This window comes from Eufriesea mexicana, unplaced genomic scaffold (genome assembly GCF_001483705.2).
Source record: "Eufriesea mexicana isolate 0111107269 unplaced genomic scaffold, ASM148370v2 scaffold22, whole genome shotgun sequence".
NCBI classification, from domain to species: domain Eukaryota; kingdom Metazoa; phylum Arthropoda; class Insecta; order Hymenoptera; family Apidae; genus Eufriesea; species Eufriesea mexicana.
The window spans coordinates 1,240,606-1,264,037 of NW_016908212.1; the positions used below are offsets into that span (position 1 = coordinate 1,240,606).

The window sequence follows — 23,432 nt, forward strand, 5'->3', positions numbered from 1 at the left end:
TCTTCGACCCTCGCCGCCGATGCAACGATAACATCGATAGATCGGAATTCGCAGCCGTCCAAGATTCTCGATCGCGAAGAGGATTAACTGGTCTCGGCTATTCCTGGACCCGATTCGTCGGTAGAAAACGTTTCAGCGTCGAATCTATTTGAATCGTCTATCGCGAGATGGACACGATCCTCTTCGTTGCTAATTCGCGAGAATTTAGGCACACGACGCGTTAACATCGCCGTGTTTACTACCGATTTATCGTGCTACGTGCATGTACGAATGCACCATGGATCGTCAAACGACAGGGCCCGTGGACGAAATAGAAACGCGAGGGAACGCGGACGTTGTCGGGAAGGAGCGAGAAGATGGAGGAGAAACGAGATCGTCGGGTGGGCCGTGAGTCAAGCGTGTGGAGCGCGTGTAAGCAGCGTTCGGTATCTGTAACAGATCAGATACAAATGGAAGCTGCGACCGCAGCGTTAAGCGAGCCGAAGTAAGCGTGGTAGTTGCCACCGTGGTAGGTAGAGCGTGGTTGGCGTGGCCGTCGGGCATCTCAGGTGGGGAAAGCAAAGGATTGGTAGGAGGAGCAGAGGAAGGTTCGGACGAAATCGGTGCGGATCGGTAGTGGCAGCACGGACAACTGGTACATTCGCATCCGCGGCAGGTTAAAGGTGGTTGCAGGCCCGTGCCACGCCACCCTCCGTCGACGAAGCCGCAAAGTCACGGCGTGACGTCGCGATCCGCGTGCAACGGTATGCTAATATCGACATAATTCCGATGATGCTCGCATAATGCTACTACGTGATCGCGACTCGACTGGAGGAGAACCGCTTTGTACGGATGGCTGATCGACGATGCGGTACGGTACCCTGGAGGGGGACCAAGAATCGATCGTGGAAGATGGAGGATCGGGAAATAGGTTGTAAAGATAATATATATCGTCGCTAGATCGTTCTTGCTTGACGACGATTAGCTAGAAATACTAAGTGGACTATGTTTCTATCTTGCTATCGCGTGTTTTTATATTCCACGAGCTAACAGGTCTAACCTTTACGTAGACCCTTGGTAAGACTATGTAATTTGTAGTCGGACTGAGTTTCCGAATTAGAGGTATAAGGTCAGGGGCTACAAACGGAAAAACGAACTAAATTATTGCCCCCCATACTCCAGGTACTTGGCGTATACGATGGCCGAGCTTCGAGGTGTCATCGTGCTTTACCTGGGTACGAGGTCGACGATATGGCTTTTCCGGATGAGGAATAATCTCGCCGAAATGGTATTTCAAGGACTAACAGATAAGTTGAGCTATAGGGAAAAATCAATCTGGGATATAAGGTAGAAATAAATAGTTCGTAAGTCCTAGTCTTAGAAGGAACGTTTTATATGAACATACGATGGGAGTTGGGGGTTTGGGCGAACCGTATCGCGTACCCTCTTGACACTCGGGAGTCGGTTAGAAGAAACATATACCTTCCTGAAATAAAAGACTTATAAGAGAATATATATATCGTGGTTATTTTACTATTGGAACCCGTAATCCCGATACATATAATTCCCGATACGAGCCGAATCGCGAGGACGATTTGGAGGACGATAAGAGGAATACTTTCGAGATACCGCGTAAAAGATGGACGACTTTTGAAGAGGAATATCGACATGGATGGAGCACACCCACGCTTCGACGTCGGTTGGCTGGAGAGTAGCTCGGGGAAATCGAGGTGTACGAACTCGGGGAATCCGGACTGGAAGAATGGATTAAGCAACGTGCCGCAATGCCGCGGTGGGTGAACCGTAATCGTGGAAGGAGCGAGCAAGCACGCGTGGAACGTGAAAGGATGGCGCGTTAGCGGCGCGTTTGTGCGCGCGTAGAAGGGAACGAGAAACGAGCGAGGACCTCTGACAAGTCGGATCTTAATTACACGCGACCATCGGCAGGTTCTCCGTGACTTCTGCGAGCGTTCGTAATTACTGCCACGATAATAACACAGTCATTTAACAGGCTGTATACGCGTGTTCCCCCTCCCCGCAGCTCGCGCGAGCGCACCTCGCGCGTGTAAAGACAATCGCGGCGTAATTGGACGCATCCACGTTGCATCGTTCCCGTAGCTATTCATAATTGATGCGCATCCGAACGGTGTTCCGCGCCGTCGCCCGCGCGTTTACCGTCTTCGCACCGCGGTTTGATATTTCAATTAAAACGCGCCGAACCGACCACGACAGCCTCCTATTTAGGTTATCGAAGTAGGAACGTTAACCTTTGCCTACTAGCACGGACGAACGTTCGTGGAGGACCGGTAAAGAGCGATTTCGCCGCGTGTTCGAGACGAAAGAAGCGGTCATCGCGAGGACGATTTTAAAACGTCTGAAAAACTGTAATAAATTATCGCCGATTATCGCGTACGCTCGAGCGTCGCGCATTATCATACATTTACATATCGAGCCGTTTCGTTGCCGTTTTAATCACTCCGGGGCTAAGCTGCGTTAATTTTCATGGCAGCTCGACGCCGATCTACGAAACACTCGTCCTTCTCTTTCTCTTCGCACCTTCCAGTCGCACCTCGCGCGTCGTACCCGCTTCTAGCTTTTTGCCCATGTTAACGAACGCGCCTAGCAGAGCCGTTTCTTCGACGACGATTTTCGCGACAGACGAGAAAAAGCGAAACCACGAAGCATGGCGGCGACGGGCCGATGAAAAAAATATTCGACGCGATAAATTCCGCGAACGGATCCCGCTTTCCGTCCATCCCGGTGGCGTTCCTCTCGCCTTGTCTGCCGGTTAATTGCGGCCCCGCATTTGCATACAGGCACCGTCCGCGCGCGTCCGTATCGCCCGGCGCGTTTCGGCTATCGCGACGAATTCGACGCTGCGACACGCTCGCCGATACATTTTATAAAATTCATAATAGCCGAGAGTGGTTAACGGTACGCAACGGAAACGCAGCGCTTACTAACGAGTAGATAAATGGGGCCCGGGCAGCGCGTAGTTGGAAACCGAACCGTGAACGAGGGAATTATACGAAAGTTCTGCCTACCGGCCGAGAGATTTATGCCCGGTTAAATATACGCGTGGCGCGGAATTTCGAACGATTTTTCTCCCGTGGCGAATAAACAAGCGGCCCGGAGGACGCCGAGGGCCGGGGCGAGGAGATCGGCTCTGGACGTAGATATATCCGTTAATCGCGAAACGGGCAATTCCGTCGGAATATCTCGGTTATCGCGGCGATTATGTTGTCGCCGAGCCGCGGCGAGCAACTCGGACGCGATCGCGCGCGATAAACGCATGATAATCGCCGGTGAGAATTTTTAAGAGCGATCTTCGGGCCCGGGGTTGGGTCGCGTTAACGACTCCTTCGACGAATCAAAGAAACGCCCGGGTGTCGCGTTATCTTTATGTCCCTTTTTCGTGCGACCAGCTCCACCGTTTAAAAATCCGTGCACCGGGGGATACCCGCATCCGCGGCCGCGGCGTTTCATAATTAACCCAAGACAATAAGATCAAGACGCGCGAGCCGAACTTTGCGCGTTTCCAAAGCGGACCTTCCGTTTGATCGTCGAGGGAACCGTTGCTACCACCGCACCACCGCCGGTGTTTCTCTTCGAAAGGAACGATCGCCTTATTTACCATTGTACCATCCGAGAAAGGCACGCGATAAAAGTCGTAAGACCGGGCCCGAGGGACGAAGTTAAGTGGGTAATTAATTAGTCGAGCGACCGTATTACCGGATTTTTCCAACGGACCCAATCAGCCGTGTACGCCGTCCTAATTGTGTGGCCGGCGCGAGGCAACCGAGTAACGAGCTGTCTAATATCGAAACGGACTAATCCCGAAAGCTAGCGCATGCACGCAGGCGAGCAACGAGAGCGTGTAACGCGAGGATCGTGTACGGGTTTTGCTATCGTTACGAAGCGGAAGCCGGCGAGAGTGGAAACGTCTTCGATGGACGAGTACCCTTTGGGCATGAGACCGGTCGATAATTAGCCAACGCTCGTGTACTCGTCGCTTCTTTCCAACGATCCAATACGCACGATCGGTCTAATTACTTCTATTAAAGACGCACAATCGGATCGCTCGACGTGGTCCAGCTGGACGAGTTACGGCCACGTCGCGACGTCTCCTTCGTCCGCTAACCTCGAGTGTTACGAGGAGCATATGGATTATCCTAAATGAACCGTGAGGTCGGTATTTCTAAGGTTCGTAACACGATCGTAAGGACAGGCTATTTTCGAGTTGGTATCTAAGAATATCGGGAGGCAATGAAACTGGTGCTCTTTTAAATCTTAACCCTTTGCACTCGAGGGGCGCCCTTCAGTCGCCGTTTGATAACATTTCAAAGATCGATACTCGTTGATATGTCAAGTTTAAGATAACGGTACCTTCATCCAGACGCGTGGTGACATCGAGGACGCCTGGATTTTCTCGCGCGCGAAGGAAAATCGCTATACACGCGCTCGTGGATGTTGCGTCTTATTTCGCATCACGGTTACCACGCTTCCCACGATCGAGTTTCTCCGCCGCGTCGCGTCCTTCTGGCAATTCCTCTTTAAATATTCATCTCGGCAAGTCGCCCGAGCCGTGCGACTACTATCGCTCGCGGATTAATCGGGAACGAAGAGTTTGCTCGTTATACACGGGCGTTATCGATCGCAGCGTTACTTCTCGAGCGATCGGTATTCGATTATCATCTCCGCGCGCAACTTTAACGACGCTGTTGGAAATACCGCGGCGTCGATCCGAACACGGCAGCGTCCTCCCTAGCACGGTAATGGGACATGAAATTCCCTTTCGTCCGTTTGCCAGGTTTCGCGTTAAGGAGGGTCATCCGCGAGGGGCGAGTCGCACGCGACAGGCGCGTCGTGGCTCGTAAATTTCCACGGGGGATTAGAAGCGACAAAACGAATTCCACGCGGTGGTTTAACGCCGCAATATAATTGTATTTCCTCCCAGGCGTTCCTCCAGCGAGCCGCCAAAGCGGTCGCTCGTTCGCCGCGCTGTCTTCATTCCGCTTGCACCCTTGCAATCGCTTTCGTTTAAAGCCACCGTATCGGATGGTTCACCGCGTGCCGGTTACCGTTCTCCTATCAATTACGCGGAAACCGCGCTCGCGAGCCCGCGTTGCCGCAACGAACCGTGCCAAACGCGAACGCGGCGCGCGCGAACGGTAGGATCGCGAGGATCCGCGCGCGCCGTGTTCCTCGCAATTTCCCCGCGGCGGCGCAGCTCTTACCTGCCCCCGATGCGTATTTAAAGTCCCGGTTACGCGCGCAATCGCGCCTTTATAGTTACGTGGAAGCGTGTAATAACGCGCGACGCGATACGTAATCAAGGGGGCGCGCGCGTTCCGCGTAAAAAGGGCCAGCAGCAACGGCCGGCTTCTCGTTGCTGCCGCTAACACGCTCGCGGATAACTCGTAATAGCCGGCTGGCGCCGACGTCGGTTCTTCATCCGTCGACCTCCACCGGGCATTTATGGCGTGCCGCACGATCGCATCGCGGTACCCATTGCTGTACCCGTTGCTGTAATACTCGTTGCTGCGCCCGTTGCTATACCTGTTCCGGTGCCACGTTCGAATACGTCGGGATTTATCGCGATCCGCAGGACCCCGCGCGTAGACGCGATAAGCTAACTAGACGCTGCTGGCTGACGTACGACGAGAGAGCGCCGCGTCGGACGCGACTCGTAATTCATCGCGATGCTCGGCGTCGCCGTGCAAGAGCCGGGTCGGGGAATAGGCGCGCGATTGACCTTTTCTCGTTTGCGCCACCCATCGCGATCGCGTTTAGAATATTTTATTATGGCACCCGCTTACGCCGTGAATCGAACGTGCCCCCGGGAAACGCGCGTCGCTTCGGATACCTTACGATTCTAATTTCGCGATCGAACCACGATATACCGGGATGCTCGATGGGGTTGGATCGTGATGGTGCAGTTCAGCCTAGAGACCGAGCTGTATCCGAGAAATATCGGCTTGCCGACGGTGTTTCCGTTATTAGAACGCTGGGCGGAATGAAGCGCGAGTGAAATATTTACGCAGCTTGCCGTTTCGCGTACGTAATTTCGGAACCGAGTACGGAATCCGGTGAATTTTCCTTTTTCCCTTTCTTTCACGATACCTGTTCTTGCGACACACTGTGTACGGTTCGGGTGTTCAAGACTGCCGCCACGGCGTCGCAAGGATAATATATTATTACAACGGAACAGCGAGGGAAAAAGTGGCAGGGAATTTTCGACACACGCACTCGCGAGTAATCTCGCGCGGTGCTGCGCGTATGCAAATGATCGAGGAGGGAATGCGGAGTAATTTGTTATTTTTGGAGTCGATTAGTCGGCGATTAGGGTATGCAAATGGACGTTGTCTTTCTTTCGCCTTACACTGACCCGTTTTCCGATCACACGAGCGCAAACCTGAATAAACGCCAGGCGGGAGGGTATAACGATGTAATAATCGAGACTGATAAGAGAGCAAAAAGCCGGAGAGTAATTACGTGCGGATAACCAGGGTAACGTTAGAAGCGTTAAAAATCCGATCGCGTTATTGGAGTATTAATTTTAACGTCGCCGTATACCTCGCGCCGTGGACGCGCGAGCTTGCATTCTTATCGCGTTGCTTTCACTTTGCGCGCGCAATTAACGGTTTTGTTTGTTTTCGCGTCCAGGCGATCAACTCCGACAAACAGCGGATTTATAGTATTTGCCTTTGACGAAAGATTCGCGTGGAAGCGTAAATGTCGTGGAGCGCTCGCGCGCGTGCAACGGGCATCTCGAGGATCGCGCGTGCAAATAAAGCCTTCGCGACTTCCGACGAGCGTGTAACGTCGCGAAGCGCGATAGCGCTGAATGGACGCGCGCGCGCGTTTTTGATCCCCGCGAGTGAAATTTTCGAACGAGGTGCCGGGGAAGAGGTTATGTAGATGAGATAAGTTAACTACAGGTCCGCGGCTGTGAGACAGCCCATGAATAATACGGTCATCGACCCATAATTGTGTTGCACTTTCTGGTCAAGCAAGATCGTTGAAATCCTACCTCCTGCGTCCCAGATTCCGCCATAATCGAAGAGAAAACGAAGCAAAAATTTTCTACGACATGGACCAACGACACTGTACACCGTGCGCCGCTGTTATGGTCGTCGCGCGAAATATTTCGTCGCTTTCCTTCGTTTTCCCCTCCGAGCGATCGCGTCGAGATTGCACGCGTGGCTGTTGATCCTGTTCGAGGATCACGAGGGGGTTACGAGTTAGCCGGTTGATTTACGGCTAATTAAGGTTAACAAGCAGTTTAGTCTATTATTAAGCTCGCGTTTAAAGGGCAAAATCCCGAGACGTATAAATTACCGTTCCGGGAAGCGGACGGGGTGGGTCGGGGGCTGGGTCGGGGGTGTACGTCGAATGGCACACAGCCACCCCCCTCTGAGAGCTCTAATCGCTCGACATATTTCCAAATTAAGGGCCAGCGAACGGGTCACAGGGTGGTTCACGCTGTGATTTTAAATGGCGAATCTAGCGGCGACTGTTTGTTTCGAGATTTGTTACGGCCTCCCTCGAGCGGGTCCTCGCACCCCGCGCCGAGTTGGCCGCACGAAGGGAGGAGGCATTGGCACGCTGGAATCCTCCACGGGTATCGAAGTTGATCGATCCGGCCCCTTCGACGCCTCGTCGAGGTCGGAGGTCCGGTCTTAACGACAGTCGTAACAAATGAACGGTAATGTCATAATCGAATGCCGCCCAACACCGGCAATTACGTCGCCCGATCCGCCGTCCGCCATTATCGCGCCGCCGAACCATTCGTCCTTTTGCGTCGACCACGACGTCGAAAAGAACGGACCGATTATGGCGCCATCGCGCGGCCGATCTGAAAAATCCCGCGAAATCGGCCTATTCGCGTACCCGTAATCGCATTTGTCGGATAGCATTAGGGAACGCGCGGAAGCTCGGCTACGAATCGATCGGAGATATCGAAAAGGACAATCGAGGGCTGGATCTAAATACGACGCGGTCTCGACGCTCGCGACGAGGGTGGATCGCGAGTAGGAATGGCGTCCGATCGATAACGATCGACGCGTTCTCCGTGGTACATAGAGCGCGCGTTGCGAGCCGCTCCGAGTGCCATTAGTATGATCTATATCCGTGCTTCTGCCGGCTACCGATCCCTCCGAGATCTTATCTCCCGATGCCTGCCTCTCGCTCCTTTCCATATCTTTCCACCGGAGAAGAGAAAAGGGAGCCCGCAGATGCGCTCTCGCCGTTATAGTTTCTGGGCCTTACTTACATATAGATTGCCTCTCATTTCTTACACCCGAAATATTGCCAATCGTAAGGGACGTGCGCGCACCTTCGCGAGCCACGAAATTGCATTTGCATACGGGGCAGATTGTCCCGTTCCACGTGTAAAGGACCTCGCTCGTCCTTGGTGGCTGTCCGCGTCCTTTGTCCCCTCTCTTCTTCGCGTATCGTCACGGCGAAATGAGTCGTCGAAAAGCACGTCGTTATCGGCCGAGCAGGGGAAGGAAGAAAAAGACCGGCCACGCGAATGGGGAACGAACCACGAAACGAACCCGGAGCAACCGAGATGTTTCCATCGAACTTTAACGGCGTCGTCCCGCCTGCTCTTTTCGCGTCGCGTCGTTGCCCCCTCGTTGAGCGAACGAGCGCGCGATAATTATTCAAAAATTCACGGCGAACACGAATTCCTTATCCTCCGGCTCGCTTATCTCGAAACTTTCGGCCTTCGAGCGTTAAACGACCGCCTTACGTGTCCTATTAGAACGATAAGGCTAAAAGCGATCCTGTTCCTCGTTTAAAGTGTCCCCCGTTAAAACATTCCCCCGCGGTTTTTGTGCTCCTTTCTCTCGTGATAAATCCTCCGTTCCTCCTCCCCGTATCCGATATTTCGTCTTTCGTCACGATGTAAATAGTAGCCACGGTATCCGGCGCGCTGCTCGACGTTCGAATTCATCATTCGATTCGGTTAACGAGATCACCGTCCACCGACTCTCGTTTTCCATTATTCCATCGACGGCCGGGCAAATAAGAGCAGCGAGTCGCCGCGGCTTAAGTAGCTCGACGCGTTATCGTCGTTAATCAATGTACTCCAACAGCCCCGAAAGAGGCCTACTCGAATATAAATCGAACGGACGTATCGGTAAACACGGATTGAAACAGGGAGAGAAAGAGAGAGACGGAGAAAGGGTATGGGGAAGACAGGGGGAGAAAGAAATGCGCGCCGATCGTGATTCACTTCGCTTCGCTTCGCTTCGGTTCGGTCAACTGGTTTCGTCTGATCTCTTCATGAAAGGGAGGTGGGTCCTCTTGTCGATGGTTTTCGGCGATACCGTTGGCCACCGTGAATGTCAGATTCGTCGATAACTTCGTTGCCGACTATTTGTAATCTGTATATTCACCTGTCGCACCATCGGTTCACCGGAGAATCGAGATACCGCGCGTTCCACTTCTCGCCGACGCTGCCAACACGCCGCGTAAACTCGCGATCCACGCGCGCCCTATTCCGCTCGGAGTGACAGCTAGATCGATAGTCGGCGTTTAGGGACGCATCCTCCGATCCTCGACAATGGGAGTTGTTATTTCGTACAATGCGGCCAATCTGACGCGAACAGCCAAGATATTCCGTTAACGGGATTAGCTGTTCGTGGCTGCGCGTTAAAAGAGCCGATCGACGCGTGGACCAAGCGGAGAATCGAATACGATGGCCGCTGGTCCAACCGTATAATTACGTCTGTCAAAATATCAGCCTCCGAGTGCCTTTTGTCGGACCGCGATCCCGGATATTCGCTAGAAAAGGGTGGCGTAGGAAATAAAAACATCTTCCTGGATCCTCCGCGGCGGGCCGTGAAACGATCAATTATTTCCCAACGGTACCACGCCGACACCAACGATTCCTCGATCACGCGTCGTCCCGACGTCACGGTCGTCAATCGCGGGCACGGAAGAGCTTCGTGGCCAGGCACCCAAAAGGTCCTAATACGAAATCTCTGTCCTCGCATATTTTTACGGCCGTCCGTTACATCCGCGCGCTTATTTTTCGTTCCTATTCACCTTCGACCGTCCATCCTTCTCCACCCACTCCTACTTCTGCTGCGCCTCCCTTCTTCTGTCCGGTATAATAATTAATGACCGTTCCTACGAAGAAGGCGCCGCCACCCAGGCTCGATTCTTCCCGACCGCAGAAAATAATTACGAATTCGAAAACGGCTGTTATTAATTCGCCATTCGAACACCTAATAAAAGGCTAACCGCAGAGGACACGGGATTGGCAGGGAGGAGCGGAATCGGCGCGACGTAATCGTAAAAATCGAACGCCAGAGTTGCACGCATAGTCGATGTCCGGGCTGAGAGTCGTGCGCGGGCAATCAGCGAAGCAAGAAGCGGAGGGAAGGGCCCGCTCGAACGCAAACGTGGCGCAGAGCGAAGCGGTGGAAGGGCCCCGAGAACCGAAAATCGATTCACCGGACAAATGACTCGGTTAGGCGCTACGCGTTCCAGCAGCGGTCGATCCCTCGGTTTCCTTTTCGACGTCGCTACGTCCACCGACTGCGAGAGTCCGCCATTTTAATGACCCTGCTGGCACAGAAACTCGAGGACGCGAACGGAGACGGGGAAATAAAGGGTCGAGACGGAGGCGAAAGGAGACCGTGAACGTGGCAAAAGAAAGGTCTGTTATTATATCGGCGTGGACACAGAAAATTGCCGGACGATCAAACGGGGGAAAAGAGGCGAAAAAAGAGAAACCAGGGGTTAGGGGGCAGACGAAGCCACAACCACCACGCGAGAAGGCGTGGTGGGGTGTGGTTAAATTTGTCGGGGGTTGGTTTCGCTTGGATTTATATTTCATAAATTACTCGCAACCTCTTACGTGGCAGACGATAAACGAAGAATAAAGAACGCCTCGACTAACTAGCCTCCGTAAATGTGCCGTAAGTACTCCCGATTGGTTTTCGGCAAGCACGATTGTTGCAAACCTCGTCGCGGAAATTCGCAAACTCGAACGTATTTGAAAACGGAGACGAAGCGGTGACCATCGTACCGAGACGCGAATCGAGTTTTCAAAGTGCTGTTGCAACCCGGATTCGGAACGTTATAGACCGATTAATCTTTTGTAATATATTTCGCAACGCTGTTGGATGACTAACGATTCGTTGGCCCTTAGTCACTAGAAGGACCTGGCTGATAAACGCACACCAATTTCAGAGTCGGAAAACAATTGACTCGTTCCCACTTTCGCTAAGGACCAATGGTCATCCTCACCCACCCAAAAACTAACATTATATAAGTACCCACAAAATTTGCGAAAAGTCAGTTTCAGTAGAGTTTTCAGTTCAGTAGTCAGTTCAGTCAGTTGCAGTTTCAGTTGCAATTTTGTCTTTTCCTCTCCGCCGACTATTATTATTAGTCTTGTTGCTAGAACCCGTGTTGTATATTGAAATCCGGGTTCCAACAACGCTTCTGGTTCTGCAACGAGGCTATGTCGGAAAATGCAATACCTGTGTATCGACGGAGAGGAATAAGAACTAACTTTGTACAGTCTTCGGGGATGCTTATACATCTTTACTTTTTCTGGGGGGGGGGGGGGGGGGGGGACGTTGGGCTGTCTTTATCGACTAGGTCCTTTCAGTGACTAAGAGTGAAGAGCTGGTCATTCAACAGTGCTTCGAGTCGATACTGTTTTCAAGCCCGACGGAAACAACTTACTCGCGTGGTTCGCTTCTTGCCCCATTCGCGCCGCATACCTTCGTATTTGTACATTCCTGTTCGTGCCTGTTCGTATTACCCAACGAGTCACTCGAAAATCGTGGATCGCGTGAAAGATTCTCACGTACGCCGGAACTTCCTGAAATCCTTGGCATACCACGCACCCTACGCACCGACGTACCACGCGACGCTATCGGAAGACGTTCGCTGGCGAACGGTGGGTTCTCACGCGGTATCGCAATGGCGTTTCGCTCGGAGAAGGCGGGTATGCTCGATCGTGGAAGGAATCGGCGCAAACGCGGGATCCACTGGATCCGTGCGTATGTCAACACGCGTGTATAAGTCGCGACAACCGGTATCGGTGGTAGGGTCTCGGACAGAGGAAACGTTTAGCCGGAGTAAAAGGACCGCCGATTAGCTTATCTCGAGATATAGGCAAAGCTGATTGGTAAGGGCCGCTTATCAGCGAGCCACTTAATCGTCTCGCGCGGTCGGTTCGACTGATCCTGCCGAGTTGTGAATCCGATTAGGTATACGTTTTATATCTCATTCGGGATTCGAGGGACGAGCACGAGTCGCGGCAGCGGCTGCGGCTTCCACTTCGAACCGAGTGCCCGTGAGCTCGGGTTACCTTTAAGAAGCAAGCTTTTAATTCGAATCTGTAACGCGTACGGCGCTTCCACCGGCCTTATATGGAAATGATTTATCAGTGGCGTAAGTAGGATTCTTTTATTCGCCGCGCCCTCCCCCATCAGATAACTAAACCATCGTCAAACGACTCGGGTTTCCCGTTCCCGTGATCGCCGCATTTCGCGCTGCATCAGATTTCATCGGAGCCACGGAGAGTTTCGTGGACCGTCGTTTGATCGAAAAATTTATAATAGCCCCGGGGACCGGGAACGCGTGTACTCGAGGATCGATAAATCCTTCCGCGTTCAGCCGCCGTTATCTTTCATCTGCGATCGAGAAACGTCCGCGCGTTAGAGGTCTCTAGGCGAGGCGGAGGCTCGCGGGTTAGCCGAATCGGGGCTACGCCAATGCCTATCGCGCATAGAGAGGACGCGTTGGAGAAGCGAAACCGACCTTTCGGGCCTGGATCCACATTTTCGTACTCCGCAACTTTCGGACGACAAAGAGAAAGGCCGTGGAAACGTCGCATCTTGATCGTACGAGATGAAAACCGCCGCTTTTTTATATTCCGGAGAGAGGAATTTTAATTTTCTCGAGAAAACAAAAACTGGTTCTTCCAGCTATAGGAACCGCCGAAAGAGACAAGGCGAAGAGAGAGAGAGAGAGAGAGATCAGCGCGGGAGAGAGCGGAGCGCATCCACGGCATTCCACCCACTCCAAGTTCGGCCGAGGAGGAGTCTCGAACGTGTCTATGACATTCCACCCACTGTTTGGTTTGTTCCCGGTGAAAAAGAACGACGCGTGTCAAAGGCAAACACGAGCGAGAAGGTCGAGCGAGCGGCTCTTCCACGGTTCACCAAGGATCGATCGATCCTCCGCCGCGATTTCTAGCCATTCGAAAATGCTTAACGAGTACCGGCAAAACGATCTGCCGTCCTGCGCGGTGTATAACTCTGTTTTCGCGCATAATTCGACGGTCCATTCCGGCTCTTTGCCGCGCATAATGAACGTGTAATTACGAAATAATTACGACGTTGCAAAAGGAACGGCGAGTCATGTCCCGAGGTAAACATCGACCAAAAACAACCTCCGCCGCCTTCTTTTTTCGCCGTTTTATCTTCATCAAACGTTTTCGTCGGCCGAGTGTGCTCCGAGGGCTTCTCCCCGGCCACGGACAGTCCCCGGACGGTCCCCGGACGGTCCCCGGACGGTCCCCGGACCGTCTCGTGTCTCCGCGAGTGGCTAACACGGTGAGCAGAGGACTGCGCGCGGCTTGTCGCCGCGTGATGAATCGCCAATTACCATACGACCCGTCACTCGCGGCTTTCTTTTTCCATCCCTCTCGCGAACGTTTCCGAGGCAGCGCCTTTACGGCAACCTTGGTGACGCCAATCACCCTCGGCCACCGCTACACACGGTGTAATATCTTCGTCTATTCCGAGAAAAATTGCCGGATGGCCGCGAGCGGCGATCCATCACGCGATAATCACGCGCCAACTTCCAATCATCCGAGCGGTGTTTCCTTCGTCGCGTAGTTACAGCCTTGCGAAATTCGCGACGTTCGACTGTTCGAGGATGAGGACGGGACGAAGCGTTGGACGATCGAGGCTCGTCCGCGCGCGAAATTGCCTATTTACGTCTCTTTATACGCGCTCGTTACGTCTGTCGGGATAAATTTCTTTATCAATTACGTCGTCCTAGATAGTCGGTCGCGATAGTTCGTCGCGTGGTACCGTAAGAAGATCACCGGTTACGGTTACGTCTACGCACTTGCATACACGCGCGTATGCGTGTATACATGCATACGTACATATCCCACGGACATAGGCGAAAATTGGAAAAAGAGAAGGAACCGATGCGAGGTGCACGTATCTCTCGAGGGCTCGGATCACGCGTGATAATGGAGGGGTTGGTCGGTGTCGGAGCGGTGGTCGATTACCATACGATTCGTCATTAATCGGTGCTAGTCACGTACCAAGGACCAAATACTTGACGGTGGACGAAGCAATTTCAAGGGGACCCGCGGAATTCTTCGCTCGCTATTCCTTTTTTCCCCTTCCGCCCTTTGCCCGTTTTTTCCCTGGTCCCCCCCGACAGGCGAGACGAGCGGTGCCTCGGTATACGCGGCTCATACGCGCACGGGGACCTGTAATTGAAAGCTGTTACGCTTGGTATTTTATGGCTTTGTCCTCGAGGCATGCAAAACTCGATTCTTAAGGTCCTCCGACGCGGCGGACGGGGCCGGCTTAAGTAACGGGGCACGAAAATACGCGCCTCCTAATTAAATCCGACTAAATTCATCAAAATCGTCGTTAAAGCCGCTGTTGGCCACCTCCCTCGGGCGGTAGCCGGGGCATCGTTGCATCCTTAACGATCCTTGCCGCGAAAACGAGATTCCGATCTGTCTAATTGCCGCTCCGCGGTGTCCGAAAGCCGCAGCGGGAACTCTGGATCGAAATCGTGGCAACGATAGGAAGGTCGTTCGGTACTCGAGCTCGTAAATAACGACGGATCGTTCTCGCCGATCGACCACGACGAGCAAAAGGACGTACGGATCCGTGAGCAACAACAACGGCAAACCGTTCAATCGTAACTCACGACGTATTTTTCCGTGACCGCCTCTACTCTTTGCCCCATCCGGGACGCGGAGGAATCGTTTGCAACGGGGGAATTAAATTGCCCTGGCAGACCGAGAGCCACGAGAGCCACGAGAGCTTGCGAGGGGTCGCGATACGGCAGCGAGGCTCGCGGTCAGAGTCCGTCCCGATAATTAGATCGCGTCCAGGTAATATCTCGTGACCGCGAAACGAGAGGAGAGCATGGGAAAAGGGAGAAGGAGAAGTATCGGGCCAATCGGCGTCCCGCGAGAGGCACGAATTCTCCCTCTCGTAGATCGTGCGGCACGAGGCTACGTTCCAGGTGAGACAATAATATCGATAATGACGGCAATAATAATAATAATAGCAATAACGTCTTTACGAGCAGTCGGAGAGGCGTCGGACGAGTGGGTGAGGTTACGGCTGCTCGACCTTCGGTCGACCGGGTTGAGGAATCGCGGATGCGCGTAATCACCGATCTTGGACCGCAGCGAACGAAGGATCGGTAGCCTGCGCGGGTTGGAAGGTGACTGGAAAAACGAGAAAGGTCCGTCGTGCGACGGTGAGCCAGCAACACCGTGCACCGTGGAAGATAAAGGGGCGCTTGAAATAAAACACGAGCCGCTGTGGCAGCTCGAGGCAGAGAAAGAAAGCGAGCGGCGGACCATGGAAGGCGTTCGTGGCAAGAAAAAGAATAGTAGCCGAGCGAACGCCGGCGAGCTTGCTCGCGTTGAGAGACTAATTGACGCGGGGCTCGGGAAAAGAAGAGGAATCCGTGTTGGTGCAACCCCGCTAAATACCGTGACACGCGCGCAAAGTAATAGCCGGGATCTCGTAGGACCGAGGGAAACGAGTAAAGTGAAATTTCCTAGTCGTCGCTTCGTTACTCCGACACGCGCCTTTGTCCAATTTCCTTCGTACTCGTCGACGTCGGATATCGAATCGATCATTCGCGAGGAATCGCTGATCAAATTTTTCCCTAAAGATCAACGGCTGAAGCGAGAAAAATTCCTCCATCCGCTTCACGCGGATCCACGGGAAGCAATGAATCGAGCCACGATAATTCTACGAAGCTTCACAAGGACCGTGCGCGAAGCTTATCGTGGAAATACGCGCGTAACGCTGGCAGGGGAGTCTCAAGAGCTTTTTTCACCGGGTGACTGGCGCCTGACCGTTTCGGGGTAGGACGCGTGAACAGCTGGCCGTGAGAAAGTCTGGAAATATCCACGTGGAGTAAAATCTTTTAATTAGGACGAATTCGAGGGTGGAGCATCGGCATGCGTGCCTCTGGTGCTCGAATAAACCAGTTACCCCTCGTCCTTCTGCAGTCCAGGCAAATTGGAGAAGATTGGGTCCATGGCTCGGGGCGATTCGTTGATCCTGGTGCCGGGACTGCCTCGGTCATGGGCCATACGGCAGGAAACCACGCGTATCTTTTCTATTTATGGCGCCATATCGAAACCTTTTGTCGAAAAATTCACTCCTCGATGGAAAAGAAACGACGACCACGACCACGACGACTGCTCGACGACTATTCTCGAGCGTAAATAACACCGAGGGCTGACAGCGCCGAATGTGGTTCACGGAAATTCAAACTATCGGAGATTTATCGTGGCAACGATTCGGAATCGACTAGCGCGATATCGCGCGGTGTCGGGACGAGGAATTCTTTCCACGGACCTGTTTGTTCTTCAACGGTGCCTCGAATGGTCGAGGTACCATCGTTAAAAGCTTTTATCGCTCGGTTAGGTGAAGGGAGGACGGTGACTCCGGCGCATCCGGAAGCGCGTGGAATCGCCGTTCTTTTTATTCCCGCGACGACGGAAAACGAGAATGGTCGGCCGTCTAAACCGGTGCGTGCGCGCACGGCTGAGAAAATAATCGTGAAAACGCGCGTGGAACAAAGCGGACCGGATAGAACGACCCTCCGTGTAACGGCGTTAAGCGTGATAAGCAACGGTTCCTCTGGCCGAACGGAGCAGCGTCTTTCTCTAGGAAAGCAGAGAAGGTGCATCCTTCGCGGGGGATTCTTATGCAAACGAGTCGTAGAAAGACGTCCGACCGGACACACTTTAAATACTGTTTCCCCAACGAAATTACCCTAATTTTCTTCCCGACGCGAGTGCCCTCCCTTCGCTTTTTCTCAATTTCGTAGGAACGCGGCGACTGTCGCGTATTAAGTTACCCCCCAATGGACAAGCTGGCCAAACGGAGCGAGGCCGCGACTAATTTTTCAGCGGCTCGCCTTACAAAGCGTGCATAATACTCGCCCTCGGTGCACGCTCCGCGGCTCTGGCAATCAACCGCCTACCTCGGACACGAGCAACACGAACACACTGGTAAATCGTACCGAGCAACAACCCAACCGCTGATCCCCCGAGAATCTGCCTCTGTACACATGCACCGGCTCTTTCTCTCTATTTCTTCGCGAAGCCGCGCGGTGACAGATACATTAAGACCCGCATCCGTGGTCATCTTTCCGACTCGATAGTCTCATCGTCGTGCCGCGTCGCGTCGAGAATTGCGTATTTTCACGAAAATTGCGAACAGCTCGATTATCGTACTCGCGCGACAACCACCAATCCCGCTTCGCTTTGCATTACACGCGGGATTAAGCTATCGACTGGAAATCGACAAAGGAAGACAGACGTATCGCGGGAAAAATCTCTGTGATCCCGTGAGAGCAGAGAACTATAATCTAGGCGAAAGAGAGCCGCTGCTCTGGAATCTCTCGATCGGAGACCAACCGGAGTAAATTCGAATCACAATATTTATACCCGCACGGACAGCTGGACTATTTCTTCCCGGTGAAAGTAATACGTTTATTCCCTGTCACGGATGATTGTTCGATTATCGGATTAGCAACGGGTCCCGATTTTTACGCGCGACCACGGCGGTCTTTGATCTCGAATGCGCGTACGAGCGTACCAACCGAACGACAAATGACACGCGCCATTAAAAGTCGCGGTTATAAATTGCAATTACCGATCTACGCGGCCCGTGCAACGCCGTCGCTCCGATACGCTTTCCCTCGCGTGGTCGCGGCTGTCGAAAGAAATCGAAGCGCGTGCACGCATCTTTGTCGCCTCTAACCGTCTAACCGGCCGGATTACCCGCGGATCCGAATCGGTATTGAAATTTATCGATCGAGTCGAAGGTGCGCACTCGAGGAGGTAATTCGAAGGAGAAGCGTGTCACGAGGACGAACGTTTGGAAGACGCGTGCGCTCGAGTCGCGTGAAACTCTAGTCCCGCTTGCGTTACAGGCGAAACGATACGCCTGGTACATCCCGCCGGTGGTGTTTTCGATAGATCCGCCGTGATTAGCGCGATCGGAGTTGCATCGCGTCGGTGTCGCGTCGGAGAACGCGACGCGTGTCTGTAACAATGCGGACGGTTACGCGGCCGATCCGTGTAATTAGCCGTTTCACGCGTGCGAAACTCGGTTATCCGCCTCGGTATCGGAAACTATATATCATAATCTACAACGCGGCAATTTCACGGTGCGTTTGCGAGGTAACAGCTTGACGGAACCCGGTCACGGAAGCAGGCAGACACGATCGGCTCGTCTCGCTTCCGTCTGTGTCCTCCCGTTCGGCCTGATATCGATCGAGGAAATCATCGTCCGCGGCGAGCCGGCCATTTTATACACGCGGCGGTGGCGCGGCGCGTGGGCGCCGAGATAATTACCGTTTTGAAATCGTATATGTATGGACATTGATGGAGCCGCGGCGTCTTAACAATAGTCGCAAACCCGATCCACGATTCATCGTCGACTTTCTTTTCGATCGTAGAGACAGCGCGAGACGAGGCAAGAGGGAAAAAACCATTGTTCCCCTTTACACCCCCATATATGGATGACTATGCACGAAACCGTGTACGCTTACGACGCGTTGCCCCGTCCGGCGTGGCGTATTCAGCGGTAGCCACGGGGATCCGGACATTCGATTAAACGAACGTTATTGGGAACGCCGAGGCGATCGTTTCAACGGATACATCCGTACGATTCCGCGACTCGGAGGTACGCGATGGTCGCGTGCGCGCTAAAGCAAAAGCGGGCATTCGCGGAATGACAGGCGCGGATTTCCCTCCGCTTTCACGGCGAATTTCGCGCGCTCCGAAATGCACGGGTGTTTCCCTCGCTTTCTAATAACCGATCGCCTCCGTGACCGGCATTCTTTCGCGATTTCCGCGTACCTCGGCTACCGATTCCGATCGATTCGCACGACCTATCCTCGACGTTGCACGCTCGCCTCGCCTCACCCGGACGAACCTCGAGTTTTTCCTTCCTACGACGATTCCCCGCGTGGACAGGTCGCTCGCGCGCTTCCCCGTTCTAAATTTCAAGCGAAGCGTGCAACGCGCCGACTTTCTACGAGCACCGGTGCGCCGATGAAACTCGCCACGGCGAAACACTCGGTCGCCAATGGAATAATAAATTGCGATCGCGCGATTGCGTTTCGCGGACGCATAGAAAACGCGCGTTCCGACCGCGTAACGAGGACGTCGCGTGTCCCTGGCGTATATTTCAGCCGGAGCGCCGCGGAAAATACCCGCGGCGTGGGAGAAGCTGCAACCCTGGCGGTTGAACGGGGCGCGGAAGGGCGAGAGGGGCTCGGTGGAGGAAAAATCGTCGAAATCGGGCACACCTGGGCCGCGAGTTATATAGGTAGGGCGTGTCGATGTTGGCACAGCTTGGCAAAACGCGTAGGCCGTCCGCGTATTATGCTGATCCCCGAGTGACTCGGTACGCCGGGTCTGAACTCGCGCGAGGCTCGAATCGACTTTCAGGGCTGGCGCGCGCGCGTCCACCGAGTCCACGCAGAAATACCGTGGCCTGTCGCATTGAAAACGTGCGTCAAGTGACGCGGCCATACGTGCCCGCGTACATAGGTACGTGGGCGACCGCTATAGAGCAGCGGGAGGACCAGGTGTCGCAGGTAGCCAGCGGTTGCCATTTTCCGCGCGCGGAGCAACCGCGAAAAATCGACCGCCACGACGACGCCGGTTCCCACGGTGTGCTCGGGATCGGCTCGGTAAAAGGGCCGCGGCGCCGATCCCGTATCCGTCTCTGTCGCATCGAGAGCGCAGGGTGCCGCTGCCACGCCGATTCCGTGGAAGTAACCGATAAATCGGAGCTGGACGACGCTGCTGTAGGGACCACCGACGCTGTTTATTATACAGGCTATCTATCGGTATCGTTGCTCGCGAGCAACGCGAATCTCGGTTAATCGATTCGCTACTAAATCTACGCTTTATTCGCCGACTTACTTCGAGGTATCGAAGTATCTGGGAATATTTTTCCGCGATTCAAAGACAACGACGACGACGACGACGACGACGAGGACGGAGCAATAGAGAAGAAGTAATATGGCAGATTTGGAAAGCGAGTGAAAAGGAAAAACGACGCGTTCTAAATTCTTCCCGTCGCGTGTTAAAACGCAATGCTCGCGGAGACGACTCTCACTTAGCCTACCCTCGCTTTCATTCGTCACCGTGGCACCTCGGCGCGGTGATAACTGCTCGACAGGTGGAAATAAAATGGTAAACATTGTTCTTCCCGATCGCGCGATAAAAATCCGAACAGTGGATATCCGCGATGTCTTTGCCATTTATCTCTGCGTACCGGGAGATTATTCCGCGGAACGATAGGGGAAAAGAAATATACGTGGATGGTGCTACTTCCAGGAGAAGATGGAGATAGCGCGGAGAGAAAGAGGAAATGGTAGGGGCAATATCGTAACCGTAATGACAGATATGAGCAACTTCTCCGAACTTGGCGAACGCGGTCGCCTATCGAAGTCGCGATTCGGTGGAGGACCGAACGAGAGGATTCTCGGTAGCGGATCGTCCGTCTGTGATCCGCGGATATTAGCGACATCTTAATGTCCCGGCCACTTTCTCAACGTCCCGAACCTACCACTCGAGAAACGTTGATTGAGCGTTACTCGAATTTATCTTGCCGGAAGGTGACACTCCTTATAAGCGAGGGCGAGTCACCTTACTTCGAGTGGCGCGGTTTGAGAAACGCGACGACGACGGTATGATTAGCAAAGGCGCCGGATTGACGCGTTCGGGCGTGGAAAAATGGCCAAGAGCGGGATGGAGAAAAACGCGCGGAAAGGAGCAGTCGCGTTAATCGATCCTGTCGAGCATTCCGCGCGAAACGAGAGTGGCGATTTTCCTAGCGGCTGCGCACCCTTTCATTATTTCCACCGAACGCTTCCGTATCGGTTGATCAACGTTTGGCGCGAACCAAGCCTCCGACCAATTTGAATTTACGCCCGCGGCGCGCTGCCGAGAAAAGCTCCTAATTACACGCGACGGCTTTCGAAGAAACATCGGCGACATTTTACGGCGCCCTCTGCGAGCAGGCGCGATCGACTTGCAAATGACAGCGGGGAAAAAGAGAGGAACGAAGAGAGAACAACGATATCCTTGTCGGCGGGCGGTATCGCGAGTTATCGAGATTGAACGATTACCTCGGCAACCAGCGCCACTCTTATCCGTCAAAGTCCCTAGGACACCGTCGTCGGTGACATCGTCGAGACTTTCGCTCGTAAGCCGATCTCGGAAAAAGAGTAAAACCATCGTCGCTCCGCGTCGGCCACGCGTTTAACCCCTTCTTATTAAATAAATCATTCGAACCTTTACACCGGCCAGCCAATATCTCCCAGTCTCATCTTATAATTCCAACATTAATTTCTCTAATAGTCTCGGACACCGCTTCGTCTTCCGTCGCGCGACACTCGAAACCGGCATTACCTTCTCCGTCGATAAACTCGAAACGCAGCCACGCGAGTCGTAAATTATCGATGAAAACCCACTCTGTCCCGCAACGGTTTAATAATAGATCGGTGCGTTACATTTTTCCCGTGCTTCGACCACTGGTCCCGAGACACTGTGTCCGGCAGACCTTGAACGCGCCGATACTTGTCGCGCATTGTGTCGCCGCGGTTGCCCTTCGCTTGCCGAACAATCTCCGACAACACGGGGAACAGGTATAAACGTCGGACCGATACGAATTTTCGTGGCACGCGAAAACGCCGTACGAACCGTCTCGTTGCTACCACCGGGGCCCGAAGGACGTCGCGGGGCGCGCCGACCGATTCTTCGCGAGGATCCAGCGAATCGTAGAATTCTTTCCTTCGGAACGTCGCTTTGCCGTTATTTCAATAGACGCGCGCATTTTTGCCGCCCGTACATTCGCGTGCGTATCTCACGCGCGTTTTCCTAGCCGAGTTTACGAGACACTCACCTCTGACAGCAGCGTTGAGCCTGTCCAAATTGGCGAGCGTGAGGGGCACGGGACCAAAGTGCATCACGATCTTGTCCACGCGTCGAAGATCGCCGATCCCGGAGTCGCGTCGCGCCATGAAGATGCCGGTGTAGCTGCGACGTATGTAATGACCGCATGTGTCGTTCAACGCGAGGTCCAGGGTGGCGTTCAGCACACCCTTGATCGCCCTCTTAACGCGCACGTGCAACTGTCCGTTCCTCGAGTCCTTGATTTTCCCGGTGAAAATGTAATCCGACTGACGCACCTTCCGCATGAACGTCGTGTCGTTCCTGATCGCCGCGGTCAAGTTGGCGCGACAGTCGAGAAGTTCCTTCGTGGAGGAAACAGCGAGAGACAGCGCGATGCCGGCGCACAACACCAGAATACCGATCTTCAGATTCACATCCATTTTTCTTCCGATTCACGCGCCGTTCCTTTACACCGTTCCAAGCGTCGCCTCGTCCCCCTGCGACATACGTTGCCGCGATGCAACGCTCCACGCGTGGTGTAATAATTGCGAGAGTGTTTGTAATTATTCGCGCACCGTCGCACTCGTTAAATTCATGGCTCGATCAACGGTGACTCGGTGGATTATTACGATTGATCCGCGTTGAGACGCTGCCCGGGCCGAGTAACATAATCGGAATGGAGGATCTACGGACGGAAATGATGGATGACGTTCGGAAAGTTGCCGCGATACCTGGAAACCGATATCCCGAAACAGTGGAACGACGCACAGACGACGATCCAAAGAGGATTTCTCTGCTCCGATCCTCGTCTCGGTTTGATTAGTCGCCGGCTGTCGATCGTGGCATCGTTTGCCTCCAAAGATACCTGGCCACTCGAGCTGAGCCCTCTAAATGGAAACGAGTCCGATCTTACGAGGCGTGTGATCTTGAGCAACAGGTTGGCGCCGTGTGTCGACCCACGCTCGCCGATTTCCAATCCGCGTGACTCGTTTCCCGTTCTACCGAGTGGCAAGTGCGAAACCGTGCGAGATTCGATCGCGTGATCGATAAACTGTCGATTCGGCAGCGAGCTGCCTCGTAGTCGCGACGTTTTATCGCCTGCTCGATGGGACTAGGAGCCGATTCCGCGCGATATTGTTACGGAATGTACGATCTTCGACGATTTCACCCGTCCTACCGGAACATCCAGCGCCAACGAACGCGCAATAACGAGCAATTTATGTCCAGCGATATCGATTCCTCTGCTCGATCTCTATAAAACTCAAAG

General features: G+C 53.6%; 1 protein-coding gene across 1 annotated transcript in view; it reads right to left on the reverse strand.

Moving 5' to 3' along the window:
- Positions 1–22,605, reverse strand: part of LOC108553343 (uncharacterized) — a 170,932-nt gene extending 148,327 nt beyond the window's left edge. The window contains exon 1 of the mRNA XM_017908214.1: positions 22,176–22,605. Within this exon, the coding sequence (XP_017763703.1) occupies positions 22,176–22,605 (430 nt within the window). The remainder of the gene's footprint in view (positions 1–22,175) is intronic.
- Positions 22,606–23,432: the final 827 nt, after the last annotated feature.